Below are 16791 nucleotides of genomic sequence, written 5' to 3' on the forward strand. Positions count from 1 at the left end.
TGAATTTCACTGCTGAAGTTCCCTTATGGAGAGTAGCTTCCTTAGGCCCAAAGCTGAAAACAGAATGCCTCATGCATATGAACTCCAGCAGCTGTGACTATGTGGGCTCAGATAAGCAGACCTGTGCTGGGTAGAACTTTATAAATCAGGTGTACATACCAAATCAAATAGTACACATATATATGTGCATGCATTCTCTCACTTTCTTATCCATCTGTTATAAGTTAAAAGTAGCTTTGTACTCACTTAAACACAATTTTAGAATATTTCATTTATCAATGTTTTTCAGGCTTTGGTCTGTTCCTGCACTCAGTACAAACTATTAAAAACTTCTTCTGAAGAAAGATTTTTTTGATTATTTCACAAACTTTGGTTCCTTTTCTCAGCATAGCTGCAAGCTCATGAGTGATGTTATTCCCCATATTAAGTATAGGAAAGTAAGAGGTAGAGAGATTACTGTCAAAAGGATCCATTAGTTGTGCATGTTTATATTGAGGTGCCTAGGTTAACATAATGTTAGCCATTATATAGTCTTTGATATATTCAGGGTACAATTTTTGCTGACTTCAGTTGCAACTGTACACTCAAGACTTTGGAAACCAAACCCTAGTGTCTCAAATCAAGCAGCAAGGAAATTAAGGAGCATGCAGTTATTGATCCCCTCTGGAAAGTTCTGGTTGAGTGACTTGCCTCAGGAGCTCTTTGGCAGAGAAAAGAATTGAGTCCAGATTCTCCAGGGCTGTATGTGGGTACCTTAGCTGTGAAACTATCCTCTCTCTTACTGCCTCACTCATTTATGCAGCATTCCTTTATTTGTGCAGCAACAGCCTCTTCCCCTGTAAATTCTTGACTTGTTCTCAAGCTGGTTGAATAATCCTTTAAGCTTTAGAATTAAAATGTATGAGAACTGTTAAAAAATTTCAGTGGTTATTGACCGCCATAGATTATTTTCCTCCATGTATGATCTTTTTTTGTGGTCAGAAACTGATTTTTTGCAGCGGACCTTTCTATTAGGATTTGATAACTTGTCTTATTCATGGTTTGAATTCACTGCTAGGCTAGTAAGTAAAGCTACATGTGCAGTATGGCACAATGACAATGTCAGAACGCAGAAGCTTACCTTCAAGCAGTCACAGAGGACTTTGTATTGTGGGACCTCATCATTACAGCTATGTTTTCTTTCTTCTAGACAGGCTTTTTTTCTTTTTTCAGAAATTTGCAACCCGTTTCTAGCTGCTTTTACCTAATCTCTGTAGCTTAAGTCTGCTGATAAGGCTTGCTCAGTCTTAAATCATGAGTTTAAACATGATAAAATTTGAGAAAGCATAAAAAATATTTCATGTATTCAAAAATAATAAATGAGAAGAAGGTATGAGTGTGTTCAAGAAATCTGCAAGGATGTGGGTATTAAGAGGAATGTATTATTCCTTCAGAGATTGAAGAGATGGAAATCTGAATGTGAATCTCAGGCTAAACTTAGGGAATAGAAGGTGCTGAATGCCCTGGAGGACAGTGAGGACAGACAGATTGGAAGGAAAGACAAAGCAAATGCAGGCAAACAAACATAACAAGGAAAATGCTATAGGGTTTTTACCTTACATAAGTATAATTCCATAATATAATATAGTAACAAGCTGATTTACTGAAACATACTGCCACAACTAGCAAGTGGGAGTAAAAAGAAATAAGCATGTTTTATATATCATAGGGAAGAAACTGCAGTCTTGGAATTGAGATATGTTAATTTTAAGATCCAAAGAGCCCACTTCAATACTTGATACAATTTTTTCCCCCCTGTTTTTTTTTGGGGGGGTAGGGTTTTTTGTTGTTTGGTTGGTTTGTTTTGGGGTTATTTTGTATGGCAAATATGTCTGAATATACAGTATTTCATTCCAGCTTTTGTCTTCAAGAATCTTGTTTAACCAGTTTTATACATTATGTGCTCTGTATGTGTTTACGTACATAATCTCATTTCAACTCTCTGAAGAGGCTGATCCACAATTCTGTGAACTAAAGATCATGTTGTATTAACATGTTTGTTAATGTTTCATATTCAGCTTGAATCATTACTTTGTGACCTTTACCCAGTTCTGTTACCATGGGTTAAGTTTACATAAACTCAGTTAAAATGATTGCCAAAACTTTACCAACATCCCCGAATATTAAATGTAGCAGTGTAAAGGATTTATGAATGGATACCAACAGGAGTCATTAATTGATGTAGTGTCATTAAGCCTTAAGGACCTTTTGTTAACTCACAGTGTTTATGTACAGCACTATTACAAATAAGTCATGTGTGGACTGAAGGGTATGGATCCACAGCACAATCTGTACATGTGAGTTCTCCCTGTCTGGCTTTTTTCCTCAATTGTACGTCCCAGCCCTATCGTGTTCAGTTATCCTTCTGCTTTCATCCTCATCATTCTAACCCACTCTAATTCAATGCTTTTGCAAACAGCTTTCAACTCCTTTTTTGAATGTGTGAGCCAGTCACTGAACTTTAAATGAAAGCTGTGCCGCCTTGCTCATGTAGACAGAACCAAAGAGAATAGGATTACTGCTGGCTGTTAGCAAATAGCATCTGTTGTACAGTTTAAACTGTCATGCTGTTGCCACTTTCAGTTTTAGCCTATGAAGTGCAGTAATTGGCAATCAGAATTTATCAATGTACGTAGTAATTTCTCTGTAATTTCAGTGCAGTGGTTTTCATATCTTCTACGGGCATGTTTTATTAGGGGAATTTTATGCAGAATATAGTGGGCCATCTCTAACAAGAGAGTAGTAAATTTAACATGTTCTCTATGTGAGTAATACTGCCTTCTAGTTGCTTGGGGCTGGTAGAGTACACTGCCTGTGTGGTAGGGGTCCATAGTCAAAGGACCCAACAATCTATTTTTGCTTCAGCAGCGTCCATGTATGGTTTGACAGCTGCTGGCCTGAACCTTATGTAACTGTTCAATATATGGATAGGGATCTCTCTCCACTGGGTTCTCCCCTAACGGTGTCGCTACAAGGTCTGTCAGAACTACATTTCAGTGCTTGTTTCCTTTGCATATCCTTTCTAATGATACTTAGGCTCTTTTCTATCATGTTTACCTGTCTTCCCAAGAGAAGACCTGGAGGGGAGGTGGAAGGTGACGTGGGGTGCCAGATAAGACTTAATAGTGGAGAAAAGGAGAAGGAAAGAGGCGCAGAGTTTTTTGATACCCTAGCTTTCTGTGGCAATATGCTACAGGAATGGCATGTATTGCTAAAAGATAGTATAATCCAGAAGCTTCACTTATGCCAGTGAAGAGCTCTGCCTACAATTCTCATTACGCTGGGGATAAATGAATATAGGCTTTTTTTCTATCTAAACCCAGCTGTGTAATTTGACCCTTTTTGAGCAGTGATGCTATGTGTGCATTTTCTACTCAAAGAACATGTAAATTGTATTTGTGTGGTTTGACTTTGTTTAAATTTCACTATCAAATTGAAGATACTCATGTATTGTTTTTTCTAATATCATCCTGAATGATATCCTGAAGGTGATCTTCGATGCCTTATATGTATAGTACAATTGTGTAAGGTAAACTGATAGGAGAGATACTCCTGTGTTTCTTTTCAGTCTTATCTGAAACAAGTTGAAAAGATGTTGAAACAGTAGTGTACAGTGAAATATGCAGTGTGAAGAAATATGCATTCTTACATATCATCCCCAGAAGATATGTAAGAACCATGTCCACTCTCCAACTAAAATACAGTACAGCTCCCCATATATACCAAGAGAGTTTCACTACCATCTTGAAAAAGTGTGTGTGTGAGTGTATATATTTATTGTTGGTATTTTTTACGACATACCCCTTCCAGGTGAAAAGAAGGAATTTTGTCCTTAACGTGTTAGAGAATTTGTTTGGGAACAGTTCATTCATGTGAAGGTGTAACCCTTGTAAGGTCATTAGAGACCTGTGGAGATCTGCTGGTTTAGTGGTGGTCACTAAGGCAGCTGGAACTTTCGGCAGGTTTTACTTATATACCCAGTTTATTTCCAAGATTCTTAATTAGGTTAATAAAGATAATACTTGCAACTTACCCTTTATACTTCTCTACCTTTTATATATATTCACTTAGCATCTTGCTAACTTACTGAAATACATAGTGAAAAAGGAGAGAGAATACCAGGTTAGTTTAATTTTAGTGGCTGAAACAGTATCCTAAGATACATACAGCAAAAGGTAGGCTGGAGCAGATCTCTAGATATGACTGCATTAGTGTAGGTTGAACTTAATTTTGAACCTGTTAGGTTAAATACATACACACACACACACACACATATATATATATTTATGTGTATATTTATGTATGTAGATCTGGGGTTTTTGTTTGGTTGTTTGCTTTTGTGTGTGTGTGCATGTACTTTTAAGTAAATAATGCTTCCTGTGTTGGGAAGAGCAAACCATGGTAGATGAGGTAGTGGAATCTCCAGGTACAGTGTGGGTCTGCTGCAGTCTTCTCTTACTGTGCAGCCCTGTGTAGGCGGTTGGATGAAAAAGAACAGACAAATCAACATTCCTTTCCCTGAACTCCCCAGCATGCCTCAGCTGCTTTCAGTCAGCTCCAGAAAGGGGAAATGAGACAAAAAGGAGCCACTGGTGGAGTGCTTGCTAATTAGTAAAACTTTGCTCTATGTTAAAAGCAAAAATTAAAGGAATATATAAATGCTATTGAAATTTCAGTATGTGAGAACTTAAAGCATTAACAGAGATTTATTTCAGAGCTTCTAACTAGTTGTGTACTTAGAAGAACAAGTTTTTTCAGTATTTTCAAAAGACCAGAACTTGTCAGCCTACTTATGCTGCCAGTTTTTGTATAATAAGTTCATTGACCTTGTAGACAGTCTGAGTGTTTTCCGAGTTACTGCTTTATCAAACTAATTTGCATGATTTTAAAGCTGTTGCTTGCTAGAAAATCTAGTGAGGGTGCACTTTGTAAACACCCTTTTATATAACTTTGCTTATTCCTTTTGGGGGTGGGGAGGGGAAAATCGGGAGCTACAATCAAAAATGGCATAACTGAAGTGATTTTCATGCTTTCATGAAATGTTTTACAAAACAGTTTCTTACCAAACTATTCTGTAGGATTTCTTCTGTTTTCAGCCAGATAAACACAATTTCCCATGCAAAAATGTTATGCTTCAGTAATTAATGTGTAATTACCTGTTGTCACCAGGTAATGTAGAGGCCAAAGGTATAAATGGATTCAAAAAGGATTAGAGAAATTAATGGATGATACATTCATGGAGGAAAAACAGTGAGAGCTGGGAGTGTGTAATGGGGAAAGGCTTGCCCCATAGCTGTTCTTCCTCTTTTTGTCCATAAACATAATCTGTGGCCACTGGAGAGAATACTGGTCTATACTCACACATCTGTTCTGGTGTTCTTACTGTTGTTTAAGGTCTTAATGTAGAAGGCAGTGAGCCTATACATGAGAACCAGATCTTTGTACAGAGTATTGCTTTGTATCAGACCCTGAATGCCCAAGAGCAAGAACCACAAATTATATCTTGGATTATGTTCTTTGGAGGGGATTCTGACTGACAAGTCAGTGAAGAGCAAAGATTAAATCCTTCCAGCTCTTTACTCCACAGAATTAAATGTTTACAAATACATACCTGGTCTGTGTAATAATATAACAGTATAGATAGCGTAACAATTTAGATACATACTTCTACTCATGGTTTCCACAATAAATGGTAGGGTATTTTAGAGAGGGTAAGTGGTGAGACTAAGGTGATGATTAGCTCTGTAAAGTTACATGCTGCAGCCAGTTACCCTGCCAAAAAAAAAAAATCTATTTCTACATGTGATAAATTGTGATGAGTTGTTTTATTATAATTTGTCTTTGTGCTGTATATTAATTTGAGTTTCCGAAAAAATACAAAGTGTGTCTTCTTGAATACAAGTAGCTGAACTCCTTCCATCCTCAGGCAGTAACTGACAACCAAGCAGAACTTCTGCCGAATAAGTATAGCCCCATGTGTGGACTGTATGATATGCAGGCAGAGCTGCACTAATACCACTTTAAGGTTCTTCCAGTCTCTATTGCTTGTTCATGGCTGCTCGCCCTCTGCTCTTCTTTGCTGTGTCAGCACTTTGAGGGACCATGTTTTGAAATGGACTGGGGCTTTTTTCCAGTAACACCCCCACTGCCCCCCCCCTTTTTTTTTAGTGTCAAGATCTCTTTATACTTATCTTTGAGTGTGTACATTACAGTTGGTCCTGTTCCCTAAGTTGTTTTACTCTGCGGCCCCACAAATAGTTAGTGCTTGGAATAAGCAGCGGGGTGAGACCGCCTAAATTTTGTGTTGCTGTGGAAGACGCTCTTTATCAATATGTTCTTCCTTAAAGGTCCATAGGGCTTTTAATGTCTGTTAAGTTTTTTAGATTACTTGGAATTACCTAACAATGAGATTTGGTAATGAAAATATTTTAGGGTAATAAAGAATAAGATGTTAAGGTGAAAATATGCGATGGCAGGCATGAGACTGTTCAGGTGTTGTATGTTACTTTAGCATGTAGGTATGCCTGAGAAAAAAAACGCTCCTTGTGTGTTCTCCCACAGTAATATGAATAATAAAAATATATGTTTGTAATGCATACAGGCTATAAGTTAAATTCTTTGTTGACATTTTAATGTTATATCCTAGCTATATTTGCTGTGATGCCATATGAAACTTCTGTTGGAAAACAGCATCAATATTTTTTTTTAAACATGACGTAATTTGTTTTCACTAGAGTGCTGCTGTCCTTGCCAGTGAAAGAAACGCTGCACAAGAGGTGCGAAATAGTATAGAAAATCAAGTCAAAGAGCTGACTGAGGAAAATGAACAGTTGAAGAGAACAGTTGATGAGCTAGAGAGTAAAATTGAAGAGTTGCACAAACAAATTGATAACATGAAAGGAGAAGAAAATTCAGTGAAGGAAAAAATAAAGAGATATGAGGTAAGTTAAGAAAACAAGGCCCTTAAGTAGTCTCCTTCCTGTTTGTAAAGGATACATTATAAAACAAAAACTGACAAAGAGAAGGATGGTCAATGTCATTGGGAAGGCTAAGTAAAACAAGCAGGTTTTCAACAAGTAGGATGAAGAAGTTTGCTGACATGTATAGGAAAAATTTTGCCAGTGAAAAGCAGCGTAAAAGCAAGTCACAGCTTAGAACTAGTGCGATCAGTGATAGGCCAGAGTGAACATACTTTATAGTTCAGTTTACTTGTCAGATTTAAGGCCTTGCCACTATTTCTAAATATATCAAATTGTATCATTGCAGGAAGAGAAGCAACAATTAGAAGTGGCTTTGAAACATGCTGAAAAGGAGACAAAAGAATTGGTAGTGTTAAAAGGGTCTTTGGAAAGCCAACTAGAAGATATGCAGGTAAGAACAAGAGCAAATTGGAATATTTAAATTTTAAATTTCCTGTTTGTCTACCTGAGTCACCATTGCTTTCTGCAGAATAACATCTCATTCTTGTTGAAGTACACTTTGTTTTAAAGTCCAGACCTCACTGCAATATTCAAATGTTTCCTAAAAGCATAGCATAATCTAATCAAAATTGTTTTCTTGCTAAAGTCTTTTTTTTTGGTTTTGTTTTTTTTTTTTTGGGGGGGGGGAGGAGTTGTTTGGTTTTTTTACTTCCATGGATCTAACAAAATTTCAGGGAGATGAATCGCAAAATAAACTGCCTACTATAAATCTATTTTATTATTTTGAATGATCATTCAACTCCAGTTGTGTGTAGGTATTTACATGTAAAAGAATAAAAAGCTGTATTTGGATATAAACAAAAATATTGGTGGTAGACAAATATCAGGAAATTGGCTTCTCGTTGTCTTATTAGCAAATGTTGCATGGAACTGGTATATTTCATCACAAAACCAGAGAAATTTAACACATACCACTAGGACTTGCAGCCTCTTAAAGTCTGTATGAAGTCCTCTTTCCACCTTGCTCCTTGCTCTATTCAGTATCCAGGAAAGGATGTGCTTTCTCCCAGATTAGCCCAGAAATTAATCATGTGGAGAATGCATCTACTTCAGAGCAGTGGAGAGGGATGTTGGCAATATTGTGTACGCGTAAATACGGAATGATTCAGATGGAATGAAAATTCAGATCTGTTTAGTAAGGAGATGAATGTGTATAAATCTTAAAACTCTTCTTATTGACATCCTATTCTGTATCTGAAAAAGTTGCAAACCTAATCTTTCCTCTTTGTAATTCACCTTTTACATGTACCGAAGAAGCATCTATTCCTACAGTATCAGATAGTTTAGAATTCTCTTAGTTTTGCTTCTAGAAGCAAAGTTTTTAAGTGATTCTATCAAACAAGTCAGACTCAAAAGTGGGGTACATGTACATTGCTAGCAACCCTTTTTTAATTGAACAGATGTTTTCCCGTGTTGTCTTCAACACAAATTTTACATTACTGTTCTGAAAATCTGAAAATGAAACTTGTCTATAAGTGGATTATAAACCAAGGGAAGATTGTATTAACCAGCATGTTCTCATGGTTCAGTTAATTATGGTAAAAAGAAAAAAAAAACAACAACAAGAAATACTGCTATGTCTTTAAAATGGAATGTGCTTCAAGAATAAGGTTTTAACAGTATGGGTAAGGAAGTTTTGTTTCTACAAAATGATGTTTTTAAGCTGATGTTTCTTGTAACTAGATCAATAAGTGTTTCATCTGAGGCTTTTGGTCGGTTGTTTTTTTTTTTCCTTTTTATATCTGTTTATCTGTTCTACCTCACTGATTCTCCAGATTTGCTTGTATGTATTGTTGATAGTCTGCACAGTCACAATAGATGGCTCATTGCTCATCATTGGCTTGCATTTACCACTGTTCTCTAAGAACTCCCTTCTATCACTGTCTGACTTGACCTTCCTGCACAACATGAATAAATGCACCATATACATCTCCTGCATCTTGATTAGCTTTGGGTCAAGATACTTGAAAAGTGTGTTCTTTCTTTTCTGTTTACGCATCATGCCAAGTAATGCTGCCTCCAGGCTGGGTCTCCAAATTAATCTAGGGAAGGTGACAGATAGAAGAGTCTGTCTTGTCATTTTATTCACAACTTATGTCTAATTTCTGGCACACCAAGTTTAAACCTCTTTCTGATTCTACACTCTTCTTGTCCAGATACAAGCACTAATGGACTTCAAGATGTAATCGGGAGTCCCTTTCGTTTAGAAGAATTCAGCTTTTCTGTCTTTAGATTTTTGCTTGTTTTAATGAACAATGTTGTGCAGTAGGCTGTTTTGGCCTTGCGTTACCTTTGACAATTTAGACGACAAACTTTGGCACAGTAATAATGCTTATCACAGTGGAAACCTAATTCCTGACTGGCCCATCTTGCTTTTTATGTAATATAAATGACTTTTAATGGTGGACTACCATAAGAAAGACAATGACAATATGAATAGAATTGTAACAGTTACTGTAAACATAGCCAAGTCTATTCCTCCTCCATCCCAAATTTCTACTCAAAAAAATTAAAGCTGAAATACACTTAACTATTATAGACAATTTGTTTTAATGCTTTTGTCTAAAATCAACCTCAGTATATATTGAAATTTTCTTTATGGATGGTCAGGCAAATAGTATTTTTTGTAGTGTCTCATGCTGTGTTATAACCTCTGTTTTAGGGTAGCCTCCTCTATGTAGTCTACTGTTTCAAGAAATGAAATATATCTTAACATTTTTGCAACATTGAGAAGACTTTTGGAAATTTCTTGAGAACTCTCTTGTGAAAGGAAATAATTTAATATGATTATTATGTACCTGAACCATAGCATATATGGTACTGCAGTATATTAAAAAAATACCAAATATACCAACATAATGAATGGCAGTGCCAAGTATTCTGTGCTTGTTAAATTAAACAATTAGAATACAGGATCCTTTCCATGTGTGGAAGAATATGAAACTTTTCTTTTTATTGTGGTAAATAATGGTAGGCACATAGAATTAGTGTTGCAGAGCACTGTAAGTTGAAATATATTCTTAATTTTCAGTTATCAGTTAAAAGAAATTATTAATTTTGTAAAGAGATGGTTCAAATATTATTGTTTGGAAAAATCAGGAAGTATAGCAATAATCTTATAGGTTACTATGAAAACAAATTACTACTTTTGTTTTCCCCTGTTTTGTTTTCTTTCCTTCTCTGGATACGTGGAAATGTGAGCGTGTTCTGTTGTTATTTTATGGCTCCTGCCTTCTGGACCACTGTCTGTCCACCAACCTGAAATTGAGAAATACTGCTGTAGAGTTAGCCTCACTTGTGCTGAGATAACACTTAAGCTTCTTCACAAAGTAATTAATTGCTGCTACAGATTGGCTTAAATGGGCAACTGACAAACTGTTTATTTGACTTGTGGTTACACTGTAACTGACAGATCAGCCAATTCTAGTGAAAAGTAGTCCACAATTTTTGTAAGTGAAGGGGAGAGGTTAGACTCGAGTTGACTATTGAAGCTGTTCTATAGGACATCCCGAATTTCAAATATTGAAATTCAGCATAGTGTATTGAAGGGCTAGACACTGAGGAAACTGCAGCATTTGGATAGTCACTAGCAACATTTCATTGCATCTTATTTTTTAATACTTGAGTTAAGCAAACTGATATAAATGGAAGTTCAGTTGTTTCTAGCATGACGTATTAGTTTATCTCAAATATTAATGTGAAGCTAGGCATGCTAATTTTTATCAGTATTCTTCTCTTTTATCAGCTAATCTAGAAAAGAGAAATACCATATCCTAATTTGTGTTGCCCAAGGAAAATGATGTTGATGGGAAGCCACATATGACATGTTATTTCCCCTGAATAATATTACAAGAATGAAGTAGATCTGTTGTAATGCAGGGATTTTAGTAAAACAAAGATCATTTCTGTTGCAATGCTCAGTTTTCATGAGGAATATTTTTACCCTATACCTATGTTATCAAGTTTTCTGCTGGCTACATTTTAGCAAAACAAAGGAACTTATTATGCTTTAGTGGTAATTTCACTATTTGAAGAATAAATTATTCTATGGCATAGTTACTAGCTAAATAATACAGATCATAATATGGACACCTATTAAATAGATTTTGAGAAGAAGATTATGCAGAATGGTGCGGTAAGAAAACCACCATTTCCAGCCAAGTAGAATTCATCAAGCCCAGAGAACAATCAGCTATTATACACTTGTCCAAAGAGAATGGCTATGCATGTGAAACATTTGATCGTGCATTAAAAACTCGTTGATTTTGTAAGAAACAACACTGGTGTAAATTTTTTTTCGATTTTGTACTTTATATGTACCCAGAGAAGCCTTTGCTTTCTCCTGTCCCTAATAAATGTGATCTACCAGAAGGGGAGGCTGGAAAGTGATAGGATCTTTACTGGGTCCAGGAAATGCTTAGTCCTGTGATTCTTATGGCACATCAGATGGCTCAACAGATACTGATGCATCACAAGAGAGACATGGGCATGAGAGATTTTCATACACGTGGAGGAATGAGAGCATGAAGCACCTGAATTTCGGTTCCCCTAATACTCTGAAGCAGCATTGCCACTGTCAGTTTATTGAACTAACTAAAAACAAACTCAGCAAAACTGAAATTTCTCCTTGGAACAGGTCGGTATCTAGGAATTGCCTTTTCTATTAAAATAATTATGATTACAACTACACAACACTTTCTGATTTTTAGTAATGTACTTAGTATTTGTTTTATCCTTCTTAGTAACAAACAGTGAAAATATGTTGATGAAAATGGGGAGATACAATACATGAAAAGTACAGATTTTTTTTCTTTTCAGGATGCCAGAATATAACTGAAAGGAGAAAAAGCTAAATTTCAATCTCGAGTGTCTCAGTCTGCTACATGCCTGAAAATCAGGCAAAAGTTAGCGTGACCTGATGAAAATTGAGGTGATCCACTGCTTGCATCAAGCTCCCTATTTATTATTTTCTTTAAATATTGTAATTATTCTTACCTATTATTACTTTGGCAATAGCCCTAGGTAGTAGATGAGATTTCTTCTCACATTAGTGATTGATTTTGTTGGTCGGTTGGTTATTTTTTGGGGTTTTTTTTTGTTGTTGATAACGCTGAAGTAAAGAGAGTGACCAGATTTGCTCTGATGTTTACTTCCCTTTTCAGCACACTGGAAATGCAGAACAGCATCCTGCTGGCACCATTATTCTGCCACAGTATATTTCACTGATCTGTGTCTGTGCAGTTTGTTTCTCAAGGATGTGTCAACAAACAGTAAAGTTAAATGATCTGCGAAAGGCTGATGGAGGAGGGCGCACATGAGGTTTTTATAACCTGTTCAAATATGGCACATTAGCAGGGTCCCAAGACTTCAGCAGCTTTTAGAACTGAAGTGCTAAAGTTGAACCTTTTCAAGGTTCTTAAAATCCTTTGGTGTCAGCTAAACCAATTCTGGTGTAGAATTAGGCTTTGCAAAACAACATCTATTAGCCCCCAGCATGTTTTAGGGTTATGTATACACTACTTAGGCATCCACCATAACTCCTGTTTGTATCAGAGATGTCTTTTGTTGATAGGTTATACAGGAACATAAGCGAGACAATGAATCTAAAGAAATCTCTAAAGAAATCTTCTAACATTTGACGATGTTTTCTTTTGTCTTATAATAGAACAATTGGTTTTTGAGATTCTGATCTATATTGCCTACAGAAATACTACTGTGTTTTCACATTTGAAGTTTTTTGAAGTGTAATAAAGTAAGCATCATAGGTATTAGATATTCAACAAAACTTCGTATTTCCAATATTAAAATGTAAAACAATGTTTTGGAATGCTTTTACAATTTATGGTGATTTTAATTATTTACATTTTTCTGTTGGAACAATTTAAACTGTCCATAATCTGGTTTTAATCAATTTAATGGTGTCTCTCAGACTTCATAAAGACAAACCTTTTTTTTAGTCTTGTGGTGTCTATTTAGAGTAGGGCCGTTAAGGTATTTTATTATGGAGGGAGAAGGAAGAGGTGAGAGTCCTAACATGCAGATGAAAGATAACCTGCTTTTCTTGTATTGGAACAAACTAGTGACAGTCAGTTCTTCTACTGATGGACAATATCTAGAAGTTGGAGGGTGGTAAGTTCTTAAACATTCTGAATGTAATAGCAGACACATTTGGAGCTCCTGGTAGATGAGCATACAGCATAGCTCTGCAGTTCATTCAAAATTCAATCCAGATAATGAAGGTCTGGTTTGAACATTAACGGCAAAAGTTCTTTCAGGAAGGGGATTTCTGTGCTAGGAGCCACAAAGTTCTGTTTGCACAGCATCTGTCACAATGACACATCATCTTGATTAGGGCTTCTGGGTGCTGTAGAAGCACAGCAACGGGGAAAAGAAAATCACCACTAGTTATTTCTCACTCATCGTAGGAACAGATTTGTATTTCGTTTTATTTGTTTTACCTAGGAAAAAAGGTTGTTGTTGAGAAAACTTTTAAGGGAGCATTAAAGGGAGCATATAGGAAAATGTGAAACCTGAAATGGATATTGAACCTTGTACAGGAGGTAGGATTTGCTGGCATGTGTGCAGCTGCCAAGGAATGTATGCTTTGCATGTAACAGAATCATGAAAAGGGTCTACGTTTGGTCATATGAATGTTGCAACAGTTTTTTAGGGATTTATAGGAAGGATAAAGCACTGCATCGCTAAAATAATGTTTGTCCTATACTCACTAGCAAACTGTAACTCCATAAATATTTTTTTTTTTTTAATTTAAGTTTGTCTTAATGTTACAACAGCTGGTGGTATTACTACTTCACAGAGTGTGTTATGTAACATTCCTTTAAGGCATTAGAAAAGAGGATCTACATTTAATTATATATATTTTTTAATCTACTGCAGGAGAACATCCGTTGTATTTCGCAGGAACGGCAACAGTTAACTCAGCAGTTAAAAGATGAAACTCACCAGAAGGAACAGTTAAAGCAGATAAAGAATGAAGTGGAGAATGAACGATGGCAACTGAACAAGACTGTTGAAAAGTTACAGGAGGAGGTATGAGGAATATGAATATCTAACAGACAGAAGCAAATGAGCTGCCAGATTGTAAAGAATTATTTTTTTTTAAATGTGTAAAAGAAAGTGAAATGCAAACTTTACTATTAGTCTCTTTAACATAGCAACTATCAATAAAAGCTTTTAGGGCTGGAACAGTGGTTAAAACACCGCTATCTGAAAATACTCTTGTAAAACAGTTCTGTGTGGTTTAAACAAGATCCCAGATTTGAGTTCAGTTCTAACATATGCTACAGCGGTATTTCAGAGTTTTACAGCTGATTCTCAAAACGCTACTGTATTAGACTTATTTTGCCATCTGTGTGTAAACCGTACAACTTAATATTGATATACTGAAGTGTGACTGTGCAGTTCATTATGTCAGTCAGCTGGAAGAACTGCTGACAGACAAAAAGAGAATAGTCTTGCCACTCCTACTATTAGAAAATAACCTTACTGGTTTGTGTTTTCACACTTTTGCATAGAAATTCATTTGTTTGGGAACATGTTTGATAAATTTTCCATTTGAAAATACTGAGCTGAATATCAAAGCTGGAGAAAAAAACCTTTTGGTGTATAAAGCATGATAGACTCTTTTGTAGCACTATTTTGGGAAAAAAATTATACATACTTTTTTCCCAGATGTCTGAAATGGTAGAGGTCTCAAGAACATCAACTCTGGAGCTTCAGAACCAGCTTGATGAATACAAGGAGAAAAATCGCAGGGAACTTGCAGATGTGCAGAGACAATTAAAAGAGAAAAACCTTGAGGTAGAAAAATCACGCCTGACAATCATGAGAATGCAAGATGAGGTAATGACTCATAAGCTCAGTGATAAATTCTAACCTTCGACCTAGAATTTAGCTCAGTTTTCAAGACAATGAATGTTTGCTATCACACTTTCGTGTACTTCATCATGAAAGACTGATGTCAGTCAGCATGCTTTTGAGTTTCAGTCTTCATGATGATGATTGTCGTGTTACTTCTGCCAGGGAAATGGGGTTTCCTGTTTATGATAGATAAATGCAGTGTTTGACGAATGTATCTTAAGTGATATGACAAGGATTCCATTGGTGATCTGCTGCTCTATTAATGCATGCTACTGAAGGAATTGAGAATGTGGAAATATTCTTGAATTAGGAAAAAAAACCCCAGTTATTTGGGAGGGGGGAGAGGGGGAACAAAAAAAAATCAAACAAAAAAAAACCACAAAAAAACCAAATTCTGGCTCTAAAGGAGTTGATATACATTCTCCTCTTCCATCGTATGAGCCAAGTTGCAGATTTAAATGACAAAGTGTCTGTGCGACCAAGAATCAACCAGAGTCTTGAAGTGTCTGCCTCTTAGCCTGTAAATTTTGCCATAAAGGCAATCCAGTCTTTAAAGATCTGCATATACTTGTTTTGCAATTGGAAAAGCTATGAGAATACACTGGTCACAGATGTTTTCTGTGTGTAGAATATTTTAATAGTTTGATTTTTCCAGTTCAGAACTTCTCTTATGTTGCCCTCTCCCCTTAACAAACTTGTTTTAAATTCAATTTAAAAGAACAGCAAGAGAAGAAAGTATAGTTCCTATATATTATTGTGTTTTCCTTCTATATTTATTCCGTTCAGGGATGGAGAGCCTTTGTAAAGGGATGAAGGCTCATAATGAAATGTGAAAGACAAAACTGGGATATTGAGAACATGACTCTTAAGTTGAATAAATGAGAATAGACAGCTTAAATAAAAGATGTATATGTGTGTATGTAAATATGTATACACACTGTAGTTATGAAAAATACTTCTAGTGTTATCTATTACAACTACAAAACAAATACAAAGAAAAAATTTCAGAACGAAAGAAACCTTCACTATTTGACAAAAAGATAATCCAAACACTATATAAAGGACAAAATATTACTGGTTGTGGAATTTTACATCTCCATGAGGCAATATGTACAATCCTAGGGCTTTAATAGTGTAGTGTGGCAACTAGCTGCAAAAGAGGAAACAAAATCTGAAAATACAGGATAGGCACGTTAAACAGCAGACTTTCTAGAGAGACTAAATATTCAGGACAATTGAAAGTCTGTACTATCTCTTCCTCTTTTGTGTTTAACAAGAAGTACAAATAGATAGTCCTTCCATTCAACATGAAAGAGTCTGTTGTCTGAAAATCCTCTTGGGTAGGTGTCATAGTGTACAAAACATTCTTTTTGAGAGTCTCATCAAAAGCCAAGTATTGTAATGATCATGGCCACACGAGTATTGTCTTCTTGTTCTAGCCAAAAAATTATGAAACAATCTTGCAAGGCAGTATGGGAGTTCTTCATTGCTGCGTTTCTTGTAAGTTCTCTGTGGATACATAAAAGATACCAACCCTGTCAATCCAATGTGATTCTGAAAAGTTAAATGCATATGAAATGCTATTAATATACAGATCTCTGCACTTAACTAGCTGTTCACCAAGTCATGCAGATGTCCAGTGTTTTGTTTTCAGGACTTAGCAATAGGTAGCAAACTCTGTAAACAGTCACTAATACATTATTTTAGCTTCATTCCTAAAATAAGCACTTGACTAAACAGAGGAAGAACATGGAAGACTGTATGCTGAAGAAAAAAACCCCTCATCATATATTATATACATGTCACAAGTTAAGTTACAAGTATAAGGAATGATCACAGTCTCGCCTAAAACTCCTCTCACTACTTTTTTTTTTTTAAAGTACTGTGAAGG

At 35.9% G+C, this 16791-nt stretch overlaps 1 protein-coding gene across 5 annotated transcripts in view; it reads left to right on the forward strand.

The window, feature by feature from the left end:
• CGNL1 (cingulin like 1) overlaps window positions 1–16791 on the forward strand; it is a 64694-nt gene that overhangs the window by 33932 nt on the left and 13971 nt on the right. For 4 of the 5 annotated variants that reach the window (XR_012675242.1, XM_075160192.1, XM_075160191.1 and 1 more), the window contains exons 9-12: window positions 6774–6980; window positions 7306–7410; window positions 13917–14069; window positions 14712–14882. Coding sequence is in view for 4 of the 5 variants with exons in the window: in XM_075160192.1 (XP_075016293.1) it covers window positions 6774–6980; window positions 7306–7410; window positions 13917–14069; window positions 14712–14882 (636 nt within the window). In the remaining variant the exon portion in view is untranslated. The remainder of the gene's footprint in view (window positions 1–6773; window positions 6981–7305; window positions 7411–13916; window positions 14070–14711; window positions 14883–16791) is intronic. The other variant, XM_075160194.1, reaches the window with a different exon arrangement.

This window comes from Calonectris borealis, chromosome 11, assembly GCF_964195595.1.
Source record: "Calonectris borealis chromosome 11, bCalBor7.hap1.2, whole genome shotgun sequence".
Taxonomy (NCBI): Eukaryota; Metazoa; Chordata; class Aves; order Procellariiformes; family Procellariidae; genus Calonectris; species Calonectris borealis.